Raw genomic sequence first — 24922 nt, 5'->3', positions numbered from 1 at the left:
CTTGGAGGTCCACTGGGACTCTCACTCTCCCATCCTCACCACCTTCATGACCTTCTGGGCCCAGGGTTCTAGCCAGATTTCAGAGGCACCTCACTATGTCCTAGCCAATCCTCTTTACATACTTCACTGTCAGTTTGTCCAATGGGACCAACCCCAAAATATTTCAACAGAATCCCTGCCTTCCTCCATTACAGTCTCTATGTCCTGCCTGAGCATTGATGACCTTGCTTTGCCTGGGGCCTCCATCCTGCCTCTGTGCCTGACACACAGCTTCTGACTAAGGGTCTGATGACCCTATGGTGGCCTGCAACATCCTATGTCCAGATGATATTTCCAGGCTTTCTCTGGTTGCTGAGTCAGACCCTGTCATTTCCTGACTTCAAATATTCTTGGAGGTGATAGAATTGGCCTGGGTGGTGACTGGGGTGGTAAATCATGGAGCTTTAATTTATAGCCCATTTACCTATAGCATAAAGACTTTTCTGTTTCTTTGTTTGTTTGTTTATTTGAGTCAGGGTCTCAGCATACAGACCAGGCTGGTTTCAAACTCCAGATTTCCTGTTTCAGCATTGCTCTCTTCCCCAGCGCTGGAATGACAGGTATGCACCACCAGATCCAGCTTTGCAGGGTAATTTCACATCAAAGACTTCTCTAGGAAAGATAAACCCTTTGTGGCTGAGGCTTCTGGGAAAAACAAGGGAATCAGGTTGGTCTGGAAGAGGGTGTCTCCATTTGCTTATCACCCAAATGAGGTGCTATGGCTCACTGGCCTCATTCCTCAGCATGTGTTTGTTCCTACTCCAGTTCCACAGTCCTTCAGCTTTGCCTCACTTCTGCAACCCATCATGGTTAGTGTCCCAGGAAGACTTTTGATACTTTAATCTTTTGCAGTCCTTAACCAAGCAAAGTACTTGATGCTTCCTCAACCTCCCCAAAGCACCTTTCTAGCTCTTTTCCTCTGATCCTTTCCTAATATCCAGGGACTGCTTCCTTAGCCTAGGTGCTCCTGTGTACTCATAGCTTCTATTGCACCTGTCTTCCAGTTGCTCTCTGAGCTCCAGATGTGGGTGGCTGAGTCATATCTCACTCTCTGATATAGTATCAGCCACTGACAATCCCACTACATCCTCCCTTCAAATGACATCCAGAATCTCCCACTTCACACCCACCACCCACCCACCCAAACTGCCACAACACCAGGCTCAAGCTGGCTGCCACAGGGCCTTTTTTCTAGTCTCAGTTTATCCTTCACATGGCAGCTTGTCAGTCCTTTCCAATAAATACCTCCACCAATGCAAGGAATTACTAGCTGCATCTCCCACAGAAGATCTGTAGTCCCAACCAAGGGCCTGCCTTGGCCTCTCTCATTCTATCTCTTTTACTACTTCTATTCCCTGATATATTCCTCTCACAGGCCCTTGGTATTGTCTGTCTGTTCTGCCACTAAGATTCTTCCTCAGTGAGCCTCAGGGCTCCTTCCCCACCTTTTTATCTGTTGTACCCAATCAAAAGTACCAAATCATAGTTATTTTCTGTTCTGTGTCCTCTCAGTGGAAACTAACCACTAATCCCCGATAGGATTTTTTCTATATAGTTCAATGGTATCCCCAACATCCAGCGAGCTGTTCATACTCAGCAGATACTTGGTGAGTGAGTACAACATGTCTGGTCCAGCCTTGCCTCTATCTTCTATGTCTTTATCACCCTTCCAAAGCTCTCTACCCACTTGGCTGTAGCCAGCTAGCTTGAACTGTCTGAACACCTAAGGCTCCCAATCCCAACCCCTGCTGAGCTGTGAGCAACACCCCACCTAACCCTGGATCCATCATAGATTCTCCCACATCTACCATAGCCACCCTTTCTCTTTCCACACCATGCTGCAGACTCAGAGAATCTGTCTTCAGTAACCTGGAACCTAGAATATGACCCCTAAGATTTTGAGTGGTCTCTTCACTTCTCTTAGTAGACCTGTGACCATGTACAGTCACCACTCCCTTTGCTGATCATCAGTTTGCTGCCCAGAGAAAAGTCACAATGTCTCATATTCATGTGGCCTAGACAGCAGGGCATACAGGATAAAGGCTGCTAACATGGAACGGGACTGGTGAAGATGTTGCAGACCAAGCTGCCGTTCATAAGTGGCAGCAGATAGGAATCAACGGTGCCCTGAGGGGTTGGGAGATTCAAGCCCTATTGGGCTCCGCATGTGCTTCCCTAAGCCTTTGAGTGTGTGTGTGTGTGTGTGTGTGTGTGTGTTTTGGGGGTTTCCTTGTGGAAGGTAGGCTGTGGGTAGACGATTGAGGAAGAGTATAGAAGCTGGAAACTAAGGGTCTTGAGGGAAGGCTCATCCCATAAGAAGAATAAAAAAATGAGAGAAAGAAAATAAAAACAAGAGAAAAATAAACAAAGGCTCTTGAACCACAATGGCAAAAACAACAGTAGATAATGTCTGACACCCTCTTTTCTTTCTAATTCTTTGACCAGAGAAAAACTTAACTGGTCATGGCTGCCAGAGGCTGTAGGCCTAGTGGGCTTGCCCATGCTCTGCTACTAAGGCTCATCTGCTTCTGATTCCTTCTTCTCTTTACCATTATTTCAAATTCTTTTTGAGAAAAGGGGTCTGTCAGATGCCTTGGCATTCTGGCCCAGTATGTGTGGAAACTGAGGAGAAGCTGATTACTTTTGCAAGTTGCTTCTTACTTTTATGCACTTACTGCCTAGGACTATGGGGACTACCTATTGCCTTGCCCTTTTATCAGCCAATGCTGCTGCAGGGGCGAGGGTGGGGAGGCCTTCCATAAGATCTCAGCTGCTGCCCATGAGGTACTCACTGCACCTACCTGCCGGGACTCAGATCAGGGGTGTATTTTGTTTAGGAATTTCTTGGAAGCTTGTTCCCCTGGGGTTTAGCCTATAGTTCCAGAAAGGGTATGGCAGGGCCCCAACTAGAGAATTGATTGATGTCTTTCCTAGTGTGGAGCCAGTGTGCACACTGTCAAACAGCAACAACAAAAAGATTGCCAATATACTCTCCCTAGAAACCCAAGTCGGGTGATGTGGCTCAGCACTGATTAACTTCTTGAGAATGGATCAAACTTAAGGGTGTGTGCCAGCTCCGTGTCAAGGTGTGGAAACATGATGAGCATGCCCTTCTGGGCTTTGGCAAAGCTGTAGGGGCTCACCTGGCAGGGTTTAGCACCCTCCCCTCAATGGGTTAAAGGTTTCTGTGTTACAAAATCCCTTTAAAATGAGGCAACTGCTGTGGCTGGTGGTTTCCAAATTCTTCATCAGAACTTGGAAGAAGCCCCTCTGGCGATATGGTGCTCAAATCTTTGCTGGCCTGCGTCAGTCAGAAGGCATCTTATCTCAAACTACTGAGACAGTAAACATTCGAGTATAGAGGCCCACTCCTGCTGCCTGAAGGATGGGATAGGCTTCCCTGCTGGTTGAAATGAAAGGGTCCCCAGAGTGAGCCAATGGGAGAATAATAGCCTTTGGTGCTTGACTGCAGAGGGGCAAGGGTGTGTCTCTGTGTTCCCATAGGAAAGAGACACAAAAGAATTCTTAGGCACTGGAGCCTGCTGAGAGGCTTTGGTGGTCCCAGGTTCCAGGCTTGTCTTTCCAAAGAGATCATGCTCCTTCTGTTCCCATTAGGAGGGAGATACATAGTGCCCTGGGTTTGCTGCTACTTGGCAAAGCAGGATGACTGATAAACCTTCTCTAGCTATTTGAAGTTCTTGATAGTCACTAGGAGAATGAAGTCCTACAGCCTTAGTGTGTGAATATGTGGCTGTAGGTGAGAACACCCACAGGGAAAGAATTTCACAGTCTTATTGTTTCCTAAGCCATCCAACCAGACTGGTCTTCAGGAAATGGTCCAGGTCACAAGAAATGGGGGATGGGGGTGGCGGGGAGGACAATATGTCCCGGATTCAGAGGACTACAAATGAAATGGCTGTGACAGGAACAGCCTTGAGGCAAGGCAAGGGAGGAGGAAAAATGGCCAGTAGGAGATCATGGCCAGCTCAGTCTGTGCAAGGGGCATGTAGGGATGTGGAGAGACTCTTATGTCCAGAGGCAGCAGGAAACAGAGAGAGAAAGAGGATAGAGGAAGAGAGAGAGAGAGAGAGAGAGAGAGAGAGAGAGAGAGAGAGAGAGAGAGAGAGAGAGAGAGAGAAGAGAGAGAGAGAGACAGAGAGACAGAGAGGCAAAGAGAGACAGAGAGACAGAGAGTCAGAGACAGAGAGAGACAGACAGAGAGAGACAGAGAAAGACAGAGAGAGACAGAGACAGAGACACAGAGACAGAGAGCTTGCACATAGTATGGGAAGTTAGAAAGGATGAGAAAAGCATACTGAGCCCAAAGGATCCTGGCCCTCCTCTCTCTATCTTTGGAGTTATTCTCTGGCCTCAAATACACAGGATGAGCGGCCTTTCTCCCTAGAGAGCCTGAGGCTCTTAGTGGGAATGCTTTTCAACAGGAAGCTTCGCCAAAGCCCAAGAGCCACAAGCAACTCTGGACTCTGAGGGGTAAAAGGCAATCTGACCTGAAGCAAATGAAGAGGATGGAAAATTCCTTATATATGGGGCCATGCTTCTCCTTAGGAAACCAGGTGACCTCTGGGGCTAGTCAGGACAGCTGTGGGAGGGGAGTTCAATCATGGCCTACACTCTGCTTTCCTCTCCAGCATCTCTGAACCTCTGACTTGTTCCAAGAAGACAAATGGGCAGGGTGAGCTAGTATCCACTATACCAGGCCTGGCTGTCTATGGGAACCTGAATAGGTCCTTGCCCTTGTGGGCACCTGTCTTCTCCTAGTTTATGAGGGTGCTGGGTACAGCAATTTGTGAGAGCTCTCAGAACTCAGAAGTTAGGTTTTGAATTCTAGGCGGAACTGCTGTGTGGCAACAATATATTTGGCCAGTGGCTTCCAGAAGCAAAGTGGGTCCCATTTGGGGTTGTCAGGTGATTCTAGCAGTATATTCCTCCACAGTGAGTCTTTCTTAGGCTGCCTACCTTGGTTTTTTTTTGGACAACAGGACCCTTGTACCTTCATAGCAGTCCCCTCCTCAGAATACCCTGCCACCCACCTCTCACATCTGCTTATGTTCCTCTGGAATAGCTCATGAACAGCAGGGGGGTAGTGTTTCTCCCCCTGTACTTACCAGGCACTGTTGGGATCCGAAGGTGGGAAGGAAGGGAACAGATGGTCATGGAAGCAAGAAAGGAGAGAAGCAAGATACTATGGGCCAAGGAAGAAAATAAAAACCATATTTAGAGAAGAAATGGGAGAAATGCAGTAGGCCTCATCCAGGTAGTGGAAACACGTGAGGATGGCCTTCAGAGGCGGTTAGGCTCCAGTGAGGGCTAAGACCAGCACTGTGGAAGAGGTCTGGGAGCATAAACTGCCCCCCCCCCAACTGAGGCAATAGATGGACAGGTAGACAGATGAGTGGACAAACAGGCAGACAGACAGATGGGAGGTGCAGAAAGATAACACTGAAAAATGTGTTGGAAATCACTGGAGAGAAAAGGGGTCATGCAGATTTGTGTATCCTATACCCACTCTTTATATTGTTCAGAGGAAGGAAGTTGTTGCTGTCTTCCTGGGCATGGCCAAGGTGTTCTGGGAGGTCATGAGCCAGTGTATCCTTAACTGATTTATAATATCCTGCTGTTCTCTCTGGGTAAAGTAGCCCTGAAATCCTTCTTGGTCCCATTTGGGTATGCCAGGAGCACTGGCTGCTTGCCAACCAACAGTCCATATGCCAGCCCATATCTGTGGCCCAGGGGTGTGCAAGCTGGAGGTGCCTGTGGCCTGTTGTTTGGAGAAGGGATGTATGTGCGCATACATCTGTGCTATTCTTGAGGGGCCCTTATCCTTTCCTTAAAAGGCAGAGTGGCCCAAAAGAAGAGCTTAAGGAAGAAGAGGGCACCTCTCACCAGATCCTAAAAAAAAATAAAAGAAAGAAAAGAACAGAAAGAAACCAAGCAAAAAAATCTCGAAGAGTCTGTGATGGGAAAAACGTGAAGTAGTTGAGGCCTTCCATCTGCGTGGGAATGGCATGTTCCGAAGGGAGCTGCAGGGGACTCACTGGAAGGAAAGACTTAGTATTGAACTATCCCAGCAGGGGCCCTGGACTCATACTCGAAAGTTTACTGTTCACTTTTGAAACCTCCTAAAAGCAGGCAACCCAAATACAAGGCCCATGCCCACAACCCCGCCTCCACACGGTTGCCAGCATTTTCTCCTGTTGAGGGCACCACAAGGTGACAAGTTTAGCAGTCTAGTGGCCTCTTCTTTGTCTTTGTAAAAGATGTGAGCAATTATACAATTATGGAAGCTTCTATCTAGTCAGACCAACCCCAGGATTCTCTTCAAAATGTGAATTGCATGGTGGGAACTTGTCATTGAAATGTCCTGGCTTCTCTGAGGAAGGAGTAGCGAGGATTGCATAAGGCTGGGTTCAGATCCTCCAGTACCGAGGCCTGTTTGGAAAGAGCAAGATGCTTGGGGACACACAAAACAGCACCTGCCTGGCCTCAGGGCTCCTCTAATAGACCCTGGCTCAGGGCGGGACCTACAGGGCAGGCACCAGCTGCTCCGGAGAGGCACTCTTGGTCACCACTGAGCCCACCTGGGGACTGGGGCATCCTTTGGAAGCCACCTCAAGGAGAATGCTGGAAGTTGTCACTTTCTTCCCTGAGGAGACAGGCTGGATTCTTCTGCTGCAAATGATACCAGACTGTGGGCCTTTGCTTACCCCAGAAGGGTAGCACTGGGTCACATACTTTCCTGACTCTCACCCCAGAACACGAAGCAAGTCCCCAGCCTGACACCAGACACCACTGGAAGAAGCCTGAGTTCATGAAGAACTATGGGAACATGCGGACAAATTCAAGAAAAGAAAACCAATGGTAGCAGGGGTTCTGAATGCAAACCAAAATCCAAATAAAGCAAAGGACGAAAGGTCCAGCAGTGCTGTGGGGTCATTTCATAAGAGAATATGGCTTTGGAGAGACACCGTCTGGCGGGAAGGACTGGACAGGGCAGTAAAGAAGGAACAGAAAAGCCACGGTGAGCAGAAATGCAAGACTGGAAAAGAGAAGGCAGAGTCGGGGAGGCTTTATCTTCCCCCAGGTGCCATTTATGAGAGGAAAGGGAAGTCAAGACTCACTGCCAGCAGCGCTGGTGGGCTTGGCGGCAGAGAGAGTTACGTGAGTAGGGGTAGAAAGATTGGTTACGTCATGGAGTTGGCTGAGGACCGAAGACCGCCGGCGCACAGCACCCTGAAATGACCCGCTTCTCTTGAAGGTACTCACTACCTCCATCTGTGGGAGAGAAAATGAGATAAAGGTTGGCTTGTATGGAGGTCCAGGCTACCACACAGGGTGGGGCTGGGTGAGGGCAGGGCCACGCTAGGGACATATGGGGCCAGCAAAGCCTCAGCTAGGTCAGCCCTGAGCTCTGGAAGCTGACAATGCTTTGTTCAAAGCCATGACCAAGAGAGGGTTTGCTGGGCAAATGGTTAGTAGTTAGGCATGTGAGAGGGAAGGGTCACTGGTGGGGGATACACTGCAAACATTTTGTAGGTCACTTGCATTCACGATATGCTCATCAAGAGCCATTCCTTAGTAAGTACCTGTGTCTGGCAATACTTCCTTATCCTATTCCAGTAGTTCTCAACATTTTTTTCTGCCCCAACACACCTGAGGGATATGACATGCTCTTATTAGAAAGTGGAACCATTCCCCATTGGAATGTGGGCTGGAGAATCTGGTCTAAACCCCTAGGAAATCACTGCCTCTGTTCATGGTCCTCTTAGTAGAGGACCCTCTTACTCTACCCGGCTCCATTGATAAAGTGTTGATAACCAACCAGATTTCTGAAGTTCATTGAAATATGGGGGACCCTCAACAGAAGATAGATTTAGGCAGATGAAAGGCTTCCAAGAGCGTAGGCTTCATCTTGGAAGAATTCTTCCCACAGCCCTCAAGAATGTAGGATGGGAGGACTGGGAGACAACTGCCTTCCACCTTGTCCCCACTCTTTGGGCTTCCTAGAAGATGAAAGGGAAGTACATATGTAGAAGATGAGACCCATGGGAGAGCCTTGTGGATAAGTCCTGCTAGAAGCCTCCTGACTCATTGTCTTTGCGTTTTCTGACTCTGTCTTCAACATTGTGTCAAATACAGGAAGTGGATCTGAAGGAACTGTAGCTGAGCAACCATGACTAGTGTGGTGACATTGGAAGATGACATGCCTAGACTCTGGGAGGCCAGAGGCAAGGTATGCTGGCAGCCTCCTCTCAGAGAATGGCTTCACTGGGAAGAGAATCTTTGAGGATGGATCCAACGTCTGGAAAAGTACCATGTAATTCATTGAATAATATAAGCAGCCAAACCAACATACATTCTGGAGTCCAAAGCTCTCTTCCAGCCTGGTTCATCCGAAGCCCTGTGGTGGGAAGTTGGTGCCCACCAGTCTCTTCTGGCTTGCTGACAGGGCTTCTCCAAAAGAGGTAGCTTTACTGTTGACACACTCCTCCAAACAAAATGCCTTTCAAACATGAACCCAGTGTGGAAAGACTTGTCATCCTTCCACTCAACCTGCTTCTCACCCAGTACAGTCCACTTCCTCACTCCTTTCCTCAAGAGAAGGCTTTGAGGATGTAACTGCATCTGGGAGGAATGTGTTGTATATATGGTTGGGTATCAAATGGGAGGAAGATGTTTGAAGCAGTGGTGTTGCAGATTCTCGGGTATGGGATTGCTTCTTTAGAGAAGATAAGGGGTAGAAAACATGACTTTGCTGCCTCAGTTTTGCATCAATCTCCAAGTTTTTCATAACGCCCCCCCATGGATAACCATATCTACGACAATATCACCATTACCACCCTACCCCCGCCAGAGGCCCCAGCACTGGCTAGGAACAAGTCTCAATCATTGGTGAATGCAAAAAAGACAGACCACGTCATTAACATTCAAAAAGCTACATGTTCTAGGTTTGAGGTACTCTCTTTTATTATGGAACAGCACCCTAGCATTTGGTGCATTGATACATTAGTATAGAACAGTGATGAAAGTGGGCATCAAGTTACTTTGCAACCGAAAATGTTGTACAGGCCTCCGAAATCCGGGGAGCAATTTTGTGGTTCACAAGATCCAGAAATCTGGGGCCAGTTGCCTGAAAAATACATACAACCTGAGGAACCTTCCATAGGCTTTAGTTCTGGGTTTTTTGTTTGTTTATTTGTTTGGTTGGTTGTTTTGGTTTTTCAATAGTTCTGTGGTTTTTTTTAAAGCAGTTTTTTTTTTTTTTTAAATCAAATAGAATAGCTTGAGCTAAAGTGACTGCATGGTAAATCTGACATGATAAAGCCACCTTGAAATGCCATGGGAGTTGAGATCCCATGGAAGAATCAGTGTGGCTTTATTGGGGGCCAAGAATTGTGCTTAAGGAACTGGTACTAGCCCTGGATCTCACTGGCTGATTTTGGGTCATTCTTTTTTTCTATCAGGTCCCATCTCCTCGCTTACAAAGCATTGACATGGGCAGGGAACAGTCAGAAGGACAGGGAACACCAAGACTCTAGCTAGTGGGACCCACTTTTGCTTACAGGCACACACAAAGTTGCCATGTATACATGGTTGGCCAGGCTACCACTGACTCTAGGTTGGAATGGGGTTGCTGTTTGAGCAGTTAGAAATGCTAACTCTATCTTGCATTACATGACAGAAGTAAAAGAGGCTGATGTGGAGCAGAGTCCTTGCTGAACTGTTTTCATGGGATGGGCTTTGCATCAGAACTGGAAAATGACAGATAAGATCTGCCCTGAATCGTATCAGGAAGGGGTGCTGGGAGTGGTCTCACTCATAGTTTCCTGGAAGGCACATTTAGGTGGCCACAAGCACATTGGAAAGATATGAGGTCTTTTCACTTGACTGTTACTATGCATTTATGTTAGTGAGTAAATATTTATTATAGGAAACAAAGATACCTATGCTGTACCCATGCCTGTCCTGGGCACTGGGCTGGAGGCACAGGTCTACCCAATGGGAAGAGGAGGCTCAGGCTAGAGATCTAATGGCTGTTCCCCATTTCCCAGGCTACATCTGAATTCTATCTAGTGTAACATGGCTCAGATGTGGGCCCATATATCCCTATCTGGACATACTAGAGTAGGTTCTCAGGATGCTTGGTTCTTGAGCAATGCCTTCAACTTGGACTTCTTTAGTGCCACCTCACCCAGTTCTGAAGGATTCCACTCTCTAAGTAAGTTCCTCAAGGAATTCTGGCATATTCAGGTTCACTGTTCTGGCTCACTTACATAGATGGCCCATGGTGGTAGGAGGGGGTACTGTGAGAAGGAGTCATAGACTTGGCAACCTTTAAGTAGGCTTTTATAGCAGAGAGAGAGAGAGAGAGAGAGAGAGAGAGAGAGAGAGAGAGAGAGAGAGAGAGAGAGAGAGCCCAAGGGTTCACAGCAGCAAGCAGGGAGGCATGGCAGTATGGACAGGCAGGGTGTATATATGGAAAAGCAGCACAGAGTCATGGACGTAGAGAGGAAAGGGGGTGGGGGGATGTGTGATGCCAAGAAGTTGGAGCTTGACTGCCACAGTAAGAAGCTGAAACTTCATCCTGGGGATAGTGGAGACAAGCTCCACAGGCCCCAGGGTGACATCTGAAGTGTAGAGATGAATAAGGACAGATGGAGGAAGGAGTGATTGCAGTGCTCTGCCAGTGGTAGTCATACCCACAGAGCCTAGAAGGGGAAGAAGGGCATCCTCAGAATGTACACCATTAGATCATAGAGGTTGAATAGGAGTAGCCCCAAGGGCAGCTTGGGTATGAGTCCCGAGCCAAGTGTGGCAAAACAGCTGGAAGAATACATGGGGAGGAGTATGAAATCAAGTCCTGCCCCAGTGACCTACCAGACTCCTCAGGAGAATCTGCCCAGGTGATTCTGCTTTAGCCATAAATTCCTAAAGAGGAAAAGTGATTGTACCTATAGCAGAGATAGTGAGGCGTCAGAGACAAGGTAGCCCAGGCTTTGGATGAGTAAAAGTGCCAAGGTCTCTTAGAGGTTATAAGCTAAGCCATGGGGAATTGTCTAGGGCACAGGCCAGTCCAGGAGGCTGCAATGTGGGGTGGCCTGGTGGGATGCCTGGGCTCAGGCAGTTCCCTAGCAGGCTCTCCCAGGCATTTTCAGAATGAATGAGCACAAGTGGAATGGTAGGTGGAGATACCAGGAAAATAAATACAGAAAGAAGATGGAAAACCCAGAAGAAACATCAAGCTGTCAGGATGAGCAGGGCCAGCAACACTTTCAGAGGGCAATTCGGAAGCATGAAGTGAAAGAAGGCCTTGCAGGCAGTAGTGAGAGTCATTCGTGGGAGCTGTAGCCAGTGCAATCATGAGAGGGTGTGAGGGCAAACAGGCAGCACTATGGGACTTTATAGAATAAAGCTGGGCAAGAATGGACTTGGGCAGAGAGCAGGGTAGCCTGGCACATGGGTTTTTTTGAAGGCTTCACTACTACCTCATGTTGGCTGTCTGATGTTTCTGGGAACTATAGCTGATGGCTTTGGACTTGACCGGTCCAGCCTATGGAGATTTGGATCAACTTGGTGGTAGAGTCCAGTACCTACAGAGGCTCTTGCACAATAATTACAACAGACTCTAGTGAACAGAGAGCTAGCCTAAGACTCCTTGAAGTTGCCATTTTCATCCTATACACCCAGATACAACTTGTCTATTACCTGAGCAACCTTTGCCAAGAAAAGTAGACTGTACTGGTGTGTGCCCCTGAGAGAGCCACTAGCTGCTAGCACATGTTCTTATCCAGATATGAGAGAAGCTACCTGGGCACTAAGGGAGGTATTGGGGAGAGGTAATGCAAGTGGCCAGCCAGTGGTGAACACCCCTATATTTGGTAAGAAGGGGAGTAGCTATTGCCCCTGCATACTTTGGGAACATATCCAGGGAATTCCCTACTGAATTTGGAGGGGGAGGTCTGTCTACCTAATTTCTGCTTTTTTGCCTGCTTTCTAAGGCAGCAAAATAGGAGTCACATGGAACAGCAGCTTACCTGTGTCTGGATCCGGTTGAGGCCCCGAAACCAGAGGATCTGCCCCCTGCGGAGCTCCCGCTCAGCATGGTCAATTTCTTCTTCCCCTTCAGCTAGCTCTTCATCAGTCATCTCATCCTTCCCAGGCCCGTGCCCTGCTTCCTTCAGGCACTTGAGCTGGCTGGTGGGGATGGTGGCAATGACCTGGGAAAGCCACAGTCAGATGATAGCAAACAGAAGTGGCCATGAGAGTAAGCTTTACTGTGGCCAGGAAAAAACCAGAGGGCCCATTTCCCAGAGATACAGCTCACATCCTAAGCTTAGCAGACTCTACTCAACTAAGCCTCATCCAGGGCTGGAGAGCAGAAAAGTCCATATATAGAGTGCTATGTGATTGACCTCAGGAGTCAGATGATAGCTCCCTAGATGATAGCACTCCATATTTACTGGCCTTCATGGTTGCTGGAAGAAAAGGTAAATGCCATGTTCTCTGAGATTGAGCTCCCCAGAAGCTTGTGCCTGGAAAAAGAAGGATCTAGAAAAGGGCTTGTGATCAGGAGCAGCCAGGGAGGAAGAGGTGACTAGGAGGGAAACAAGGGTAGGAGGAATGAAGGGAAGGCTGGGATGCGCCTTTCACTATCTGGGTGGATGATCCTGTCCCTCTTACATTCCTGTCAGTCTGCCAGGAGTGGCTTTAACGTCTTTCACAGAGATTCCTTTTTTATTGGAGTTTTGCTACTTTGAATGTTTTTTCTTTTTGGTTTTTTGGATTTGTTTTTTTTTGGAGACAGGGTTTCTTTGTATAGCCCTAGCTGTCCTGGAGCTCACTCTGTAGACCAGGCTGGCCTCGAACTCAGAAATCCACCTTCCTCTGCCTCCCACAGTGCTCGGATTACAGGCGTGCACCACCACTGCCCGGCGTATATTATTTTTATAATTAAAAATATCATGGGTGGCTAAGCTACAGACAGGCAGCATGTACAAGAACTGCAGCAGCTATTACATCAGGGAGTTGAGAGGTTAACTAGAGGCTGACATGTGCAGGGCAGAGTCGAGTTATGTGGAGTTAGGCTGTAGAATATGAAGGGACTCTGTTGGACTGCTAGGCCTAAGTGCAACAGGATCAGAGGTGCAGTATAGAGATTTCTTGAAAATGAGATGGTGAAACTTCATGAGTAGTCCAATTGTTAATGCCAGGGGTCAACAGAGGCTAACTTCTACCACTGCCAAAGGAGGTCCCTGTGGCCAGATTGATAGGGGACATAGATCAATGGATAAAGGAACCAAACTCATAGTGCTATAGCCTAAATGGTTCCTACTTATGCCCTAATTGTGAGCCCTAACCATCAGTTTGGAAGTATTTGGAAGAGGCAGATAATAGAGGTTAAATGAAGTCATTAGGTTGGATCCTTGATCCCATCAGATTTATGCCCTTATGAGAGGAGATAACCGGGCAGTGGTGGCACACCCTGTAATCCCAGCACTCTGGGAGGCAGAGGCAGGCGGATTTCTGAGTTCGAGGCCAGCCTGGTCTACAGAGTGAGTTCCAGGACAGCCAGGGCTACACAGAGAAACCCTGTCTCGAAAAAAGCCAAATCCAAAAAAAACGAAAACAAACAAACAAACAAACAAACAAACAAACAAACAAACAAAAAAAAAAGTAGAGAGAACTCCGTAGGAGCACACAGTGTGAAAGTAGCCACCCAGAAACCATGAAGGAACTCCTACCAGACACTGAAGTGGCTGCCCTTGATCTTAGACTTCAAGAGAGAAAATACATGCCATCAGTGTAACTAGAGACCTATCAGTCTTTAGTTTGCTGTGGCAGACTGAGCTGATCAAGACCCAAAAAGAAGTAAGTCCTGGACATGGCCTTCCCATAGCAGTGGCCTGGAACTTGAGAAAATGCTTTCAGAGGTCTACTGTGCACCATGTATGGGGCTGGCTTGGTACCTGAGATTATACTGATTTCCAGAACTCAAGTGTTACTTCCTGGTCTCATCACTGGGTACTACACATTGCTCCTTTGGGGGTAACTGCTGCTTTCAGGTCTTCAAGTATTGTTCTACACTTCCCATTAACTCAAAACACCTCATTTCTCTTGAGATGTCCTTGACCCACAGATTTTATAGCACAGTATTGTTTAATTTCAATGGGATGGTCCAAGCACCACAGGCCACCCTTCCTTCTCTCTTGTTTCTTGTACTGCTAGGGATGGATTCAGAAGTTTATGAAAACTAAGCAAGTGTCCTATACCCAGATACGATACACTGTAGTCTTCCCTTCGCCCTGTTGATTATTTCCTTTTCTGTGACTGAAAGTTCTTAGTTTTAATAATCCCATTTGTCAATTCTAAATATCCAGGTTTAGGGAGATTGTTTTTGGCTTCTACCATGAGAAAGGAAACTGTGGATGATTTTACAGCCCAATGTGACATTTCAACTCTATTCTCTCATTCCTGAAGTTGTCACTTGTGACCTTGCCCTCAGGTTATATTATGTCATAGGCCTGAGCCTGAGCAGGAGCACATACCACATACTTTCCTGGTCATAGGTTCCAAGACTGTGACGTAGGGAATTGGGATAATGGGAGGCATAGGTGAGACAGGATGCCTGGCTTCTTACCCACTCTGAGGGCCATCAAGAGACGCAACCAGAAGGAAAACCTGCTGAGAAAGTTGACACTCACCTGTCCCCAGACCAGCTCCCCAACACCAACAAACAGACACCAGAGCCACTGTTCTGTGGACAGTGGGGAACAGCTGAAGGGCTTCCCTCCAAATTGGACAATGACAATCTAGGGGGGAAAATGGAAAGTGGTAGGCAGAGTAGCAGTCAAGATAGTTCCTGTTATCTCTCTGTCCTGCCCAGACTCCTACAAAACTTGCTTTCCAGATTGACTTTGTCTCACAGGAGCTAGATCATCCTGGTCATAGTCAAGGATTTGCTGGCTTCCTGTCCCTTGGTGGACTGGCCACATTCTGGGAACTATCTTGGCTTTTTTTTCCAGCTTGTTCCCTTCTTTTCTTCCTCAGCAAATGCGTAAAGATGGCTCCACAGACTAGCTATCTACAGGGCCAAGGGTACCAGTATGGATCAGCAAGTAGCTTCACATGCTGACACCCATACCCACCTCCTTTCTGTTGCCTCTAATCTTCAGATGAGGCCCGCTGTCTGGACCATCTTTCCAGCTTCTGCAAGGCTGTTTTCATTTGCCTGCTTTGCATGACCCTTTAGTACAAGAGGTCATCCTGTCTTGGTCTCCTGCTTTCATTCCTGTCTACTTCAGGGGGAGTCTTACACCCAAGGGCAAGATTTTCAAATACTAACCAATCAATCCATAGTGTATAACCCAACCATCTCAGGGCCAGGTTCTAGGCCTGTCTATACTCCGTGGTGGGTTGACACGATTTCATGCTAGCCAAAATAAAGTCTATTGACTAATTCATTTGGTCCTGGGAAACCACAGAAAAATTCCCCTGTCATGGATTCCTTGTTGGCACTTGGGAGTGGCCACAAGATATGACATGCCCTTCTTCTTGGGATCTGTGAACAGTGAACTGCATTTCTATGATAGACATTCCCTGATTTGTGGGACTTACTATATCTGAAGTTTTGTTTGAAGACAATATACTTTAGAGAATTTAGCTCCTCCTGGGAAGTTGAGCTGGCCTACCAGCCCACAGTGTTGTAGCACCCAGTTTAGTATGTCAAGCATGTGTACAGCAAGCGTTTCCTAAATACTCTTCCATAGTTATAGAACACCAAGTAGTCAGGTGCTAGAAATGTGAATGGTTGACCCAGAGACAGCCAGGGAATAATATTTTTTAGCACTATGTGAGCAGGATGGGAGGATAAAGGCCTTCCCTAGCTTTCTGGAAGCTAGTAGGTTAGATCAAAATGAGGCCCAGCAATGTTTGGAAGATTAAGAACCACTGCTCTAGAATGCAAAAGAGATTCAGGGACAAGGAGGCCAATATAACTTTCCCTACTTTTTCATGTCCTACCTGAATTCCAAAGGTGCCCAGGACAATGGTACAGAAGATGGGGTTGCTGAAGATGCCATCAAAGACATTCCTCTCACCATGGATCTTGCGAGCATTGATCTCATTGAAAAGCTGCATCATGACAAATGTGTTGAAGATGATGGTGTAGTGCTCTGAAGGTGGCGAGTGCAGAGGTGCATTCCTTCCACTGTCAATGTCAAAGAAAAGCTCCCCTAAAATGAAGAGAGAGGCAGGGTATGAGGAGGGAGGCTCTCCCTCCACCAGTGGCCACCCTCCTATACCACATCTGCCCCAGAGATGTATACAGTAGGGCACATAGTGAAGGGTAGCAGAGAGAGGTATGGACCAAGGGTATCGAGCAGGCCTGTTCTTTTTAGTCTGTAAGTGCTGTATCCCATCCTGTGCCAGACTGAGGATATTGTCCTGAAAGCCTTGTATATGGGCTGAAATGTATGCTGAAGGTCCAATTTACCAACAAATAGCAGGGTAAAGATGATGGTGAGCTGGTAGACAGCATGTCCAAGGATGTTCTTCATCATGGTGCGTGAGATGAGAGGCTTGTCCCGGCCATATGGCTTCCGCAGCAGCAGTGACTCAGTTGGGGGTTCCGTTGCCAGGGCAAGTGAGGCAAATGTGTCCATGATTAAGTTCACCCACAACATCTGCACAGCTTTGAGAGGAGAGTCCTGTAGAGATGGGGCAGTCACCCTTCTGAGGGTTGGCCATGCAAGCCCACACAGAAAAACCTTGGGGTGCTGGGATTGGTAAGCCTGCTACTACTGAGGAGAAACTCAGCTTTGCCAATGTCATGAGTTCATTCCCAGAAGCCTGTCACACAAGTTTCCTCAGTTTGGCATAAGTTTTCCACTGAGCTTTCTGATTCCCACCTACCTCCCTCTGATCTTCTCTAGTGGCAGTGATCTCAAAGGTGTGGCCTTTGCAGGAACTGTAAAGTCCCAACTTAGTTACTAGGGCTTTCAAGACAGCCCTGCAAGACTGCCTAGTAACAGCCTTTGAAACCAAAGTTTCTCACGTCACAGGGCAGGAAGAGGCAGAAATGTTGACCCCCCAACCTGCTTTGTCATCCCCAATGAGTGTTTCTTTAACAATCAGCTTCACAGGGGCCAGATGTACAAGACCATAGATGGAGTCAATGAAACAAAATGAGCTGAGAAGTTCACAGAGAGCAGATGAGCATTTTCAATGCTGGGAAGTGGTCGCTAATGGGTGTGAGGTTTCCTCTGGGGACCTGAGAATATTCTGAGAGCAAATAGAGGTGATCGTTGCATAACACTGAATATACCAAACCATGCAATTCTGTACTTTCAAATGGTTAGGATGGTTATTAAGATGTTATTCATATATGACTTAGATATCAAGAAAAGGTCCTTGAAGGGCTAGGGATTTAGTTCAGTTAGCAAAATGCTTGCCTTACGAGCATGAGAACCTAAGATCAACCTCTAGAACCTATGTCAAATAAGCTTGGCACAGTGATGCGAATTTGTAATCTCAGGGATGGGGAGATGAAGATGTGAAGATCCCTAAAACTTGCTACCCATCTGGCCTGTCCTAATCACCGAGGCTGGGGTCTCAATGAAAGGCTGTCTCTCAAAAAACAAGATAGATAGTTTCCAAAGGACACCAGAGATTGACTTCTGACCTTGACATGAACATGAATGCATATGTATCCACACCTTGTCAACACAGAAACTTACATGTGTATATACTTGTGCATGTGAGTGTGCACACACAAATCCTTGAAAGGGCCAAGCTAATCAGCAAAAACAGTTAAGCACTTGGTGACAATAAAGTCAACCATCCCTAACAGGAAATCAATAAATTCTGGCCTCTAACCAATGGGAGGCTATGAAATCATTGAGGAAGGGGGAAATCTGGGCCAGGTAGTGGTGACACATACCTTTAATACCAACACTGAAGAGGCAGAGGCAGGTGAATCTCTGTGAGTCCCAGGCCAGCCTGAACTACATAGTTAATTCTAGGACAGGTAGACCTATGGAGACCAGAGGACAACTTGCATGTGTAACTTCTCTCTTTCTACCCTGTGAGTCCCAGGGAATTGAACTTAGGCCATTGAACTGAGTACACATAAAAATCCTGTCTCAGCAAAAACCCAAACCAGACCAAAACAAAAAACAACAACAAAACCACCACCAGTAGCAGCAGCAGCAACAACAACAAAAACAAAGCAAAAAAAAAAAAAAAAAAAAAAAAAACCAAAAAAAAAAAAAGAAAGAAAGAAAAAAGAAAAAGAAAGAGAAAAGGAAAATCTGGAGAGCCTCTGTAACTCAGCCATTGTACTCCCAGATCTAGACCCAAGAAAGTGGAAGACATATGCTCATGGAAACTTGGACGAGTGTTCTTAATGAAGTGGAAGTGGGCCAAAGGTTGGTCAATGGATTAATGACAAACAAAATGAAGCCCACTGGACTATTGTGCAGCTATGAAAATGAGTAAATCATTGGCCTAAGTTGCAACATGGAACATTCTGAATGAGATGCTGAGTGCAAAGGCTACATGTGGAACCAGCAAACTGGCACAGTGGATAAAGGTGCAAACATATGGCTTGAGTTCAATTCCCTGGGACTTACAGGGTAGAAAGAAAGAAAGAGCTTACTCATGCAAGTTGTCCTCTGGCCTTCACATGTGCTCTGTAGCACATACATGGGCCATGCCTCCTTTACAACAAAACAATTCAAAGTCTACATGCCATTTTATTCCACAGATACAAAATGTCTATAGCAGGCAAATAAATAGAGACAGAAAAAAGTGGAAGTTGTGAGGGGCTTAGAGGGGGATGTGGAAAGATTGCTAGTAGGTGAAAGATTTCCTTTGGGATGGGTGGATTTTTTCTGGAACTAGATGGTAGTGGTGATTGTATGACATTATGAATATACTAAAAAGTTTACTAATTGGTTACCATGAACAGATAAGATTTTTGGTATGTGAGTTTGATTTCAATAAAAGAATCTGCAGTAAAGAAAACACTTGTTGTCAATATGGCCATATTTAGTTCACACTACTGCCCTTAGAAAGCCCTAGTGCCCACCTGAGTAATGCAGGCACCCGTGAAGGCCACGATCACAGCTACCACGTTGACTGTCAACTGAAACTGCAGGAACTTGGAGATGCTGTCATAGACATTGCGGCCCCACATGACTGCCTTGACGATGCTGGTGAAGTTGTCATCAGTCAGAATGATGTCAGAGGCTTCCTTGGCTACATCAGTGCCTGCGATGCCCTGGGGAATGACATGCAAACACAGTGCCTATTTCTTAGTCTCTTATTGGCCACCTAGCCCACCTGGAGTGATTCCATGCCTTTCTCTTTTAAATAAGGTCCTAGTTGAATAGTACTACCATCCTATGCTGCAAACTGCATGATATCACTTGTGGCTATGAGGGAGCCTTTGGTACTAAATGACATAGTTGCTAACAATGTGGACATCCATAGAGCCTTCCACGAGGACCAGCTGCCATTGGTGGCTACTGGCCATCTTTTGCTCTGGCTATTTGATGAAGCTCTGAGAAATGTGGGCTGTATGGGTAGAGTAAAGGACCCATCATTTGTCTACAAAGCAGATGCTTGCTTCTCTGCCACACAAGCTTGGGCACAGCAATTCATATCAAATCTGTGCAGCCCTTACCTACCCCATCTTGGTCTTTGCCTTGTGACACCAGCTACTCTGGGAAGCTCAACTTGCTCTCTCCTCCCAGTTGTGAGGTCCAGGAACACTGTACTACCCTATCCCAAGACTACACCAAATGTGGACTGAATGAAAGGTCCTTGTTTCTGCTAGAGTTGGGAAAGGTGACACCAGGCTCCTGCCCCCTATGTGTTGGGGACATGGTTCATCATTTGGGCAATGCCTAGATGGCACTGCTTACCCAGAAGAGCTAGATCTATAGGAACAGAAGGAGAGAAACCAGAGGAAGAACCCACTGTGGTCTCTGCTCATCACTCTTGGGGCCAGAGGTCACTTGGAGTGGACTGAGAATAGGTAATTGTGGGCATTGTTGACAAGCCACTGGTCATTGTTCCTCCCTTTCTTCAGTGGTGCAGTTGGGTTTCACTGTTACCTCTGGTGTATTCACACCAAATATCTTTAAACAAATCACATATGCATTCATTAATGGTCAGATCCCATATAGCCCCAAGTGGTCAAGATACAAGAGAAGAAAGCTTCTAGCAGTCTGTCACCTGCCCTGACACTGGCTCTCCACTCTCTAATGCAAACTTAAGTCCAGGAGACAGGATTTTATCTGTGTGATGAACTGGTTTGGTACCAGGCAGCTTACCATGGCGAAGCCCACATCTGCCTTTTTAAGGGCTGGCCCATCATTGGTGCCATCCCCAGTCACAGCCACCACCTGCCGCTGCTCACCAGTTGTGCTGTCGATAATGCCTGGAACACAGAGTGAATCAGGGTAAGGCTGTGTGCCAGAGGTTGGTATGGGTCACTTCTGTTGCTCCAGGTTACTTATGGGATCAAGGCTCCTGGCTTTAATGTGATAGCTTTATCTCCCTATTTGCACTAAGGCCTTTAGCTCAGTAACACAGACCAATATGATTTGATAGAAAGGAAGGTCCAACATTGTGTGAATTAGATGATTGCCTCCCTGTTCCAGGCCTCAGTTTCTCTATTTATTCCAATGAGGGACGGCCTTTATGAGCCATTCTTAGCTGAAAGTTTTCTAGTTATTGGTCTCTAAGCTCTTCCGCTCAAGAACCTAAAACCAAGTGACAAAATGCAGGGATGCCAGATGCAGTCACATGTTGGAGAGTGTAAACAAAGTTGGTTACCTTTGACCAGAGTATGTTTATCAGTGGGAGATGACCGAGCAAGCACCCGCAGCTTAGGCCACACCTTGTCCAGCCGCTCCTGTTCTATCTGGAGGAAATAAGAGAGACATCAGAGTCTAGACTGTAGACAGGCACTGTGGCTACGATGCCTGGGAAGCTAGCAGAAGAATGGGAAAGCAGAAGCTCAGGACAGAGATGCAGGGAGCTACCTCGCCTTTCTCATTTCGAATTCTTCTGTTGAATTCCTTCCCCTCCAGGCACAGGAAGTCCTCCCCTGGCTGGATGATGCCACACTTAGCTGCGATAGCCCGGGCAGTGTTGATGTTGTCTCCAGTCACCATACGGACTGTGATGCCAGCACGCTGGCATTTTCGAATGGCTTCAGGGACCTTGGAGATATAAGAGTTATGGGTGGGGCTGGCAAGACAAGCCCATATTTTGTGTTTGGTACATATTTGCAGGATCCCAGATCCCAGCAAATCTGTCAGTACAGGGAACCCTAGAGTTCCAGTTCAGGGTTCTCAGAGTGTGGTGTGAAGGAGTTCAGAGGATGGTTTACAGTGGGCAGGTACCCTCTCCAGCCCACTAGCAAACTGCCTCCTTCCATCTCCTTCACTGTGCCTGGCCACAGGAATGAGCAGTGACTTAGACCCAGCTATGAATGTTTCCCTCTCTTGTCTAGTTTGGTGTGTGTGTGTGTGTGTTTTGGTATAGAACCCAACCATTTTCCTGAGGAATTAATCTTTGTCTCAACTGTAGTTTTACACAATCTACTCACTAGAGGAAGTGGAACATTGCTTGGGGTTACAATGCATGCATTTCTTTTTCAAATAGCATAGCATTTTAAAACTAAGGAGAAAGAAAGATAATCCCCAAGCACAAAGCACAAAACAAGCCAAGAGGCCGAGAAGCCATGAGAACAGCCTAGGGGTTTTAACATCATTCTAGTAGTGGGCAGATGGAAAGGACAGTTTCCAAACACATGATATGTATGTCTCTTCAGGCCTTGGGGATGCAGAAGGGACAAAACAGGCAAGATGGAATAGCATATGCACTGGGGTGCATAAGGGCCAGCTCAGAGTTTGAAGAATTGAATGAAGCAAGGCCTAGGTCTTCAAATTCTTTAGTGGGTATCCAGTGAACCTGAGGAGGAAGGAATGTAGGAGGTATCTAGATTTAGTCTACTCCCCTGGCCTATAGAGACTAGAGTAGATAGGGTGGGCACAGATGGACAGAGCAGTTTGGGCATAGCCAGTAAGCAAGTAGAGGGTGCTGAGCAGGAGCAGAGAGGCCTCTACTTAAGGCTTTGACAGTGATCCAATGATCAAAGCCAGAACTGTCAAGTGACAGGGTAGGATATGTCTTGAGCAAAGTCTAGCTATGATAGTTCACTTATCCTTGTGTGTGTATGTGCGCATGCGCGTGTTTGTGTGTGTGTGTGTGTGTGTGTGTGTGGTCTCCTTATGCTAAGTCTCAAGGACACATCCTGTTCTCTTAAGGTCTTAAGGTCCTATCAATCAGGAGAGTGAGGCAGCTTTTCAGCTCATTTCCCAAAGTGGCTGGAAGCCTTCTTCTCTGCTGCTGCCAAGTAACCATAATGAGCCTAAGAGCTAGGAGCTTGGCATAGGGTCACCCCAGAATCCAGGTGCAGCCACTACTCCAAGGCCTACCACATATGCAGTCTCCAAGCTCTTAGACCTCTAATCAAGTGGTAGGAACACTTCCTCCAAAGGATACCCTCCCTCGTAGAGTAGCCTGTTCCCATCTTGTCTATTTTGACCTATTCCCTATCTTACCAAGGCCCCCACAGCACAGCAGGAAGTAGAGGCCTGTAGAAACTCCCAGGTCACCGCTTCTCGGCCTTTTGGCTAAGATCAAGTGTAGAAGTTCCCAGGTCTACTCCAGTCCATCTGCTGGACTTTCTTTCTGTAGACACACTTCTCTGTCTCCCTCTGGTGGTCATTTTGTACTTTCCAGAGCCCAGTAAATTTGACTAATACCCATGGAAGTTTTGCTGGTCCCTTGTGCTTGTCTCAGAACCAGGACCTGATGTCAGGTCTCCCCAGTAACTTTATGGCTGAACTCCCTCTCAACCACTTTAAGCCACAGAGGAACTGACCTTTTATCCCTGGACTGCTCTGTCACCACCAAGACTGAGATAGGCTCTTCCTGTCCTGAGCTTCTACCCTGGACTCCCCAAGGTACTTACTGAGGTTGGGTCCTGGTTATATCTTTCTTAACACGTGTCTGTGTTTCACATTTTCTGAAGTGAAAATCTTCAAAAATACCACAGCACAGCTGGCTCCAGGGCTCACTCTGCTGCCAGCCCAACCTAGGCCTATTGTGCTCACTCCATCCCCAGCTGAGTACAGGGCTGTTCTGCTGATAGTGGCCTATTTCTACTCTTTAGATTCAGGTAGTATATGTTTTAGAACTGAATGCCTTTGCTTTGTGATCCTGCATGCAAAGCTTCTCATTCCCTGTCATAGCCAAAGCTCCAGGCAAATGGGCAGGATCAAGTAGTCTAACATGAGATGGATACCAACAGTCAGGGCTGGGAAGATATACCCTTTCACACTATTTTCTTGAAGATCCTTTCACAAAAATCTCCCATCTTTAAAGACCAGCAAATACAACCATCACACAAAAAGTGCTCAGGTCAAAGGTTTTAGTGACCTCCCAATGTCAAGGCCATCAAAGCCATCCCTTTTCATTTTTGCGTTTGCTTCAGTCACATGACCCTTGAGATCTACACCCCCCTCAATTTTACCTTTATCAAAACTGCAAACTTCTATAGGTCCCACAGAAATCCCATAGGTCAAGGACAAGAGAGCTTGGCAAAGGGATCAAAAGCATTGTGGAAGGTTCCATGGCCCCGAGAGATGCCAAATCTCTGTTTTTCATGCTGCTTTATCTATAAATAGGACATGAAGAGGTGTAACATCTAGGAAGGTGGGAGAAAATTAATCTTGCCATGTGTGTTTTTGTTCCAAGCCTACAGTGTGCAGGTCCAGTGTGGGAAAAGCTACCCTGCTACCTATTGGACAACCTTGAAGCTGGGGAATAGTTACTACAGAAGTTTCCAGAAAGGGGGCAGCTACCTCAGGTCTCACAGGGTCCTCGATGCCCACCACAGCTATGCAGGTAAGGTCACCAACCACCTCATTCTCATTGTCCCAATCGGGCTCCTGGATAGCAGAGAAGTCCCTATAGGCAATGCAGATGGTACGGAGGCCATCACAAGCCATGGGCTCAATGATCTTCTTCACCATGTCATCCCGGTCCCGAGGTCGAAATCCTCGAAGTTCACCATTGCTGTTTAAGATGTTCGTACACCTGGGGCAGGGAAGAGGTAGTGGGATAGGTAGAGAAAGGAAGTGAACAAGAGGAAACAGTGCCAGTCACACTGGATTAGGATGGGACCTTAACCAATGACATTATTAAAACACACACACACACACACACACACACACACACACACACACACACACATACACCAGGATGCAGAGGTGCACTGACAGGGGAGAAGGCCATGTGATGACAGGTGAGAAACTGGAGGGATGCAGCTGCATTATTAGTAGCAGAATTTGGGAGAGGCAAACAAAGATCCCCTCTTCCCACTGTAAGAGAGAGCACACAGCTTAGACCACACCTTGACTTTAGGTTTTTAGCCACCAGGAATGTGAGGTAATAAATTGTGTGTGTGTGTGTGTGTGTGTGTGTATGAATGAACTAGATTATTATTCTTTAGTTGTTATTTGTTTGTTTTTGATACAGTCTCTCCATGACCTAGAGTTTGCCAAGCAGGATAGGCTAGCTGGCCAGAGAGCCCGAAGGAAAAGCTATCTCTGCTCTGCCTCCCCAGGGTTGGATTTACAATATTTTTTATATGGCTTCTGGGATCAGACTCAGGCCCTTGAGTTTTTTAAGGCAAAAACTTTACCAATTCAGTTATCTCATCCGTCTAAGATTTATGTTATCTTAAGCCATCAGGTATAGGTCATTTATTATAACAACCTGTAAA

The 24922-nt window shown here is 46.8% G+C and overlaps 1 protein-coding gene and 1 pseudogene across 3 annotated transcripts in view; one reads left to right on the top strand and one right to left on the bottom strand.

Moving 5' to 3' along the window:
- Atp2b3 (ATPase plasma membrane Ca2+ transporting 3) overlaps nucleotides 1-24922 on the bottom strand; it is a 49866-nt gene that overhangs the window by 5770 nt on the left and 19174 nt on the right. Inside the window, exons 11-20 of one of the 3 annotated variants that reach the window (XM_052171404.1) lie at nucleotides 24000-24234; nucleotides 21108-21287; nucleotides 20899-20986; nucleotides 20394-20500; nucleotides 19145-19336; nucleotides 16550-16763; nucleotides 16078-16289; nucleotides 14760-14867; nucleotides 12093-12275; nucleotides 7219-7332 (exon numbers count right to left, since the gene is read on the bottom strand). In XM_052171404.1, coding sequence (XP_052027364.1) covers nucleotides 7219-7332; nucleotides 12093-12275; nucleotides 14760-14867; nucleotides 16078-16289; nucleotides 16550-16763; nucleotides 19145-19336; nucleotides 20394-20500; nucleotides 20899-20986; nucleotides 21108-21287; nucleotides 24000-24234 — 1633 coding nt within the window. Of the gene's footprint in view, nucleotides 1-7218; nucleotides 7333-9059; nucleotides 9188-12092; nucleotides 12276-14759; nucleotides 14868-16077; nucleotides 16290-16549; nucleotides 16764-19144; nucleotides 19337-20393; nucleotides 20501-20898; nucleotides 20987-21107; nucleotides 21288-23999; nucleotides 24235-24922 lie in introns of those variants that run through there. The other 2 variants (XM_052171403.1, XM_052171405.1) reach the window with 2 other exon arrangements.
- On the top strand, nucleotides 22747-22923 carry LOC127675985 (uncharacterized; annotated as a pseudogene).

This window comes from Apodemus sylvaticus, chromosome X (assembly GCF_947179515.1).
Source record: "Apodemus sylvaticus chromosome X, mApoSyl1.1, whole genome shotgun sequence".
Lineage (NCBI taxonomy): Eukaryota > Metazoa > Chordata > Mammalia > Rodentia > Muridae > Apodemus > Apodemus sylvaticus.
This window is presented reverse-complemented; position numbering and strand designations above follow the sequence as displayed.